Here is a 4,627-nt window from a genome sequence, read left to right on the forward strand (position 1 = left end):
AGCCATGAGCAATGATTGGGACGACGCACACCCAATGCTTTATGGTGACATGGGTGGATCAGGAACCATGAGTAAGTGAAGAATTTTTTATTTTATTCACTGGTTTCATATAACAACTCTCTCTCACGGTAGTACTGAACCCACTTAGTGCCGTACGTAATATGAGAAGAATGTGTATATATAACCGGCACATACAAAATTTTTGTTTCCGATACATTGATAGTTTTAACTTGATCTATTTCTTGTACTTTAAACAGAAGGCGCATATGGATATACGGTGATCTCTTCCAAGAAGGCTATGGCTCGGAGACAACGGCTGTACAGTACTATTCAACGACGGGCTCCTCTGTGGTGCTAATGTTAGGACTATCAAACTTACAGCAAACAACTTTTGTCCACCAAACTGGGACCCAACTCCTGACCATTGGTGCAATCCACCACAAAAACACTTTGACTTGGATGAGTGTCAGAATCAGAGGCTGTAACACCGGTTGGCTTCAGATGTCAAGAAATTGTTGCCAAATGTGGCAGACCGAATCAACATGGCAGGGCAAAGCTTGTCATTCCAGGTTACCATTAGCGACGGGAGAACACTCAGAGTTTGATAACGTTGCACCAGAACATTGGCAATTTGGCCAAATCTTTGAGGGCGGAAGTAACTTTTAGTCTCACATTAGAAATTCGATGATCTCTCTTGTGATGCAGATGGTCTATAATAACTATGGAATTCGTATTGAATACCAGCGTTGTTTTAACCCTTAATTAGATCAAGGGGTTCACCGTACGCTGCTGTCGCCCTTAGTTGTTTTAACCCTTCAACAACTTTAATGTTGAAGCAGAGAGGGAGGGAGAGACAGCAAAAATTGTATATATTAACATATCATTTAGGAATTTATAGTTATACATATGTAATCGACTGCATAGCGTCTTGCTCTTTAACTACACAAAATTACATCAACAAGTTCATATCAACTCTCACCACAGACGATGAGCGGAGATGGGGTTACCAGTCACACAAATTACCAACATATTCTTCTGCAGAGCAGAATCTTCCGTTCCAAACTCACTCTGATATGAAGGCCCTGTCAACTTGGTAACTCGCACATACCCAGCTACTACAAATAGAATGTAACCATGGAAAGGAAGGATCACACTGAACCGTGAATGGATCCTATCTCAGTGAAAAACTTTCGCTGCACCCGATAAGTTTGAGCAGATTTTCCCAAACATTCAAGAAGTATCACGGGGTAGTGTCCTGCAATTGGTTCAAAAGAAATTCTGACCCATCATCCGCTTTCTCATCGTCATCATCCCCATTAACATTAGTTTTATCATTAACATCATCAGTTAAGCCAAGTAATGATGCATACAACTTATTTTTAAGCTGTCCTGACTGGCTCAAAAGTCCCATGAAAACCTCTTTGCTTACCGAATCAGCTTCTTGCTCACAAAGTTCAAGGAAGGCAGAAACATTTACGGGCTTTGGCCTCCAACTCTTTGATCCCTCAGCAGAAAAAGCTTCTTTCCAGCAGGATAATGCCTCAGAAATTCTCCTCTCTTCCATGTGCCCTTCAGTGAGGGACTCCCACGTACTTGAGTTGGGTTTTCCTCCTACATCAACCATGTGGTTATAGAAACTTTGGGCAGAATCAAAATCCCCTTCTTTAATATAAAACGTTATGAAAAGATTTGCAATTCTAGGGTCGTATGTTGACTTAACTGTCAGCCATTCCTCATAAAGCTTCTCAGACCCTTCAACATCACCTAATCTGAGTAGAGAAGATATTATAGCATGGTAACCCAGATTCGGAATAGTGGGAAAACTTGCTTTGTATACATTCCACACCCGATAAGCCTCCTCTTTCTTGCCAACACTGCCATAAAGACTTAAAAGATAATGATAAGGTATCCAATCCCGACTTGTGATTCTACTCTCAACCTTCCTCAGGCAAGCTTCGGCCTTGTCAAGCTGCCCCATCTTGATGTACATTGTAGCCATTGTGCTGAATGTGGTCCAGTTGGGATTAATGGTTCTGTCCACTTTCATCTTTTCGAAAACCTCTTCCATCCGTTCTGCAGATCCTTGGGATCCACGAGACGATAACCAGATATTGTAGGAGTATATATCTAGCTGGATGTTTTTCTCTATCATTTCAGAAATAATCGAATCAACTTTATCATAGTCTCTGAGATTCATATAGAGTGTCATCATCACATTAAATGGAAGAGATTGCAATGCATGACCTTTCGTTCTCATTTTTTCCAGTAATGCTTCTGCCTTCTGTTTCATTCTAGCCCGAACATAGGCATTGAGTAGAGCCCCATATATTCTCCTGTCCTTTAATGTATCTGGCAGGCTCAGGAAGTAATTTTCAGCGCTAGCAACTCCCCGAACTTTAGCAAATAAATCTAGTTGAATTGCAGCATCGCTAGTGGATATTCTAAACCTCTCTCCTCTGTTGCTCATCCAATCATACACCTGACAGGGTGCATGAAAAATTCAGAACCAATAATAAGACATGCCATCTTGTCTCTCCAATTCAAAAAATACAGCAAATCAGGTGAAATTTACTATTTTACCATTTCTATCCTCAGACTTCTCCACTCCATGTCATTCAGTAATAAAATTTTAATCCCTCTCGCTTTGGTTCATATGAGTCAAAACCTTCCATATGGTCATAGAGCCCTTATGATATAAATCAATTTAGCGTGCACGTTACGTTTTCATTTGTATCTATTGGCTTACTATAAGGTGACAAACAAAAATTGCTAAAAGTTTCAGGACATTATGTGAGTTGGCCTGTAATGAAAACATCTTTTCATATATTATTCCATTTCTCTCAATCACAGTATACTTGACGATTTGTCATTTTATACGAACATGCATAATGCATTCTAATATAAGCAATCTCAAGACATCTTGAGAGAATCAGCAGTTGTTACATCTAAAAATCTCATTGTTTTTTCAGCAAACAGACTCAAAATAGGCCTTTAAACTGATAAGTGGTTGCTTATCACTTTAGGCCAAGAGTATCCAAATACTGAAATTATAACCTCGAGAAACATATGAACTGCATTACCTAAATCAATGCATGATTGTACCAAAACAAGAGAAACAAAACTTTCAGACCAATCAATTTAAGCATTAAATTTGATTTTTCACTTACCTATCAATAAAAGTACACTCACAAACACCAAATTAACAAAAACCCAATGTAGAATTTACCAAGGAGCATAAAAACATAAGATTCAACTGAAGCATTTCCCAGTAAAACTATGAATTACCCACTAATCAAAACCCTAAACCCACAAAAAAAGCGCACAAAATACAATTTTTCAGTATAAATTTTACTTCTTTTACCTCAAGAGCTCTGTCATAGCGCTTGTACTTCCGCAATTCCTTGACCACTCTACAAAGCTCCCACTTGGTGAGCTTCCTGCCCTCCTTCTCCCACTGGTTCAACATGTCAGCAGACCGCACTTCAGGGTCCTCCGTGAGCGATATTTTCCGGTAAATGGCGTTCCATTTGACCATGGGCCTCCGCTCGTAGTCCACGGTGCCATAGTTGTGGACTTGGGATATGGAGCAGGAGATGGTGGGGAGTTTTAGAAAATTTATGGAACCGGGCAGGGTCCCAGTTGGGATTTTGCATAGGAGGGGGCGGGTGTAGAAGAGGGAGGAGGAGAGGGTGGCGTTGTGGTGGTGGTGGACGGAAGTGTGGGGAAGCATTTTGTTTGGTGGAGGAGGAGGGTTTATTGAAGGGTTAATGGAAATGGGGGATTGGAAGCGGGGGTGGAGGAGGGGAGAGAGAGAGTGGGAGACTGTTGGTTTGGAAGATAAAGTTTGTGAAAATACTTCATGGCCCTATTATTTTCATTTCCTCTCTCTTCTTTTGTTTTTCTTCTTTTCCTAAAAATAATTTATTTATTTATTTATTTTGTTTCAATTCATGATTGGTTTGATAAATTTAGTGCAAACAATAAAGTTAGATTCACACCAATTACTAAGCACAAAATTTGTTTAAATACAAATGGGAGAGAGATTCAAATTTTGAACATTTTTCAATATTGAGAAGAAAAGTATTACTAAATAACAAATAGTCAAATTCAACGCTGGTAACCTAAGAGTGTTTAGTCTAATGGTCACACCCTTGGTTTGTTACCAAGAGGTCTGGGGTTCGACACCTCTCAAGGTACCCACCTAGCAATTGCTAGCGTTTCTTGCCTACCAAATGTTGTGGGGTCAGGCGGGTGCCCTAGTGAGTAGTCGGGTCAAAGACCCGGAGACACTAGATTCCAAAAAAAAAAAAAAAATTCAACTCTGGTAGATGACAAATTATTATATTTGGCATATTCCCTAGCTTAGGCTTAATTTATGATCTCCTAATGTAAATATATCATCATGTAAAACGCACAAATAATTAGTGTCCTAATGTAATTATTTTTTACTTATTTATAGTGGAAGTCTAAACTCTAAGTAATGTTTTGTTTTATTTTTTTCATACAAAGAACATTTGCACTAAACAGTGGAGGAATAAACTCACCATCCATGAAATTTTTTGATGCACAAAACCGGAGGGGTCTTGGGACAACGTAAATCCGACCGTGAATCTGCAAGAAAATAAAT

General features: G+C 39.4%; 1 protein-coding gene across 1 annotated transcript; it reads right to left on the reverse strand.

Annotated features, from left to right (window-relative positions):
• Positions 1–852: 852 nt before the first annotated feature.
• On the reverse strand, positions 853–3,861 carry LOC103406429 (pentatricopeptide repeat-containing protein At1g02150). Its single transcript, XM_008345416.4, has 2 exons — positions 3,362–3,861; positions 853–2,479 (listed from the first exon to the last, which is right to left on the reverse strand). The coding sequence occupies exons 1-2, from the start codon at positions 3,728–3,730 to the stop codon at positions 1,241–1,243; spliced, it is 1,608 nt and encodes a 535-aa protein (XP_008343638.1). The 5' UTR covers positions 3,731–3,861; the 3' UTR covers positions 853–1,240.
• Between the last annotated feature and the right edge of the window lie 766 nt (positions 3,862–4,627).

This window comes from Malus domestica, chromosome 07, assembly GCF_042453785.1.
Source record: "Malus domestica chromosome 07, GDT2T_hap1".
In the NCBI taxonomy this organism is placed as follows: Eukaryota; Viridiplantae; Streptophyta; class Magnoliopsida; order Rosales; family Rosaceae; genus Malus; species Malus domestica.

Bases quoted from the DNA above. Each gene is read 5' to 3' on its own strand.
- LOC103406429 (XM_008345416.4), bottom strand. From the start codon at position 3,730: ATGCTTCCCCACACTTCCGTCCACCACCACCACAACGCCACCCTCTCC. The intron at 2,480-3,361 runs GTAAAAGAAGTA...GCACCCTGTCAG, and splicing joins GCTATGACAGAGCTCTTGAG to GTGTATGATTGGATGAGCAA.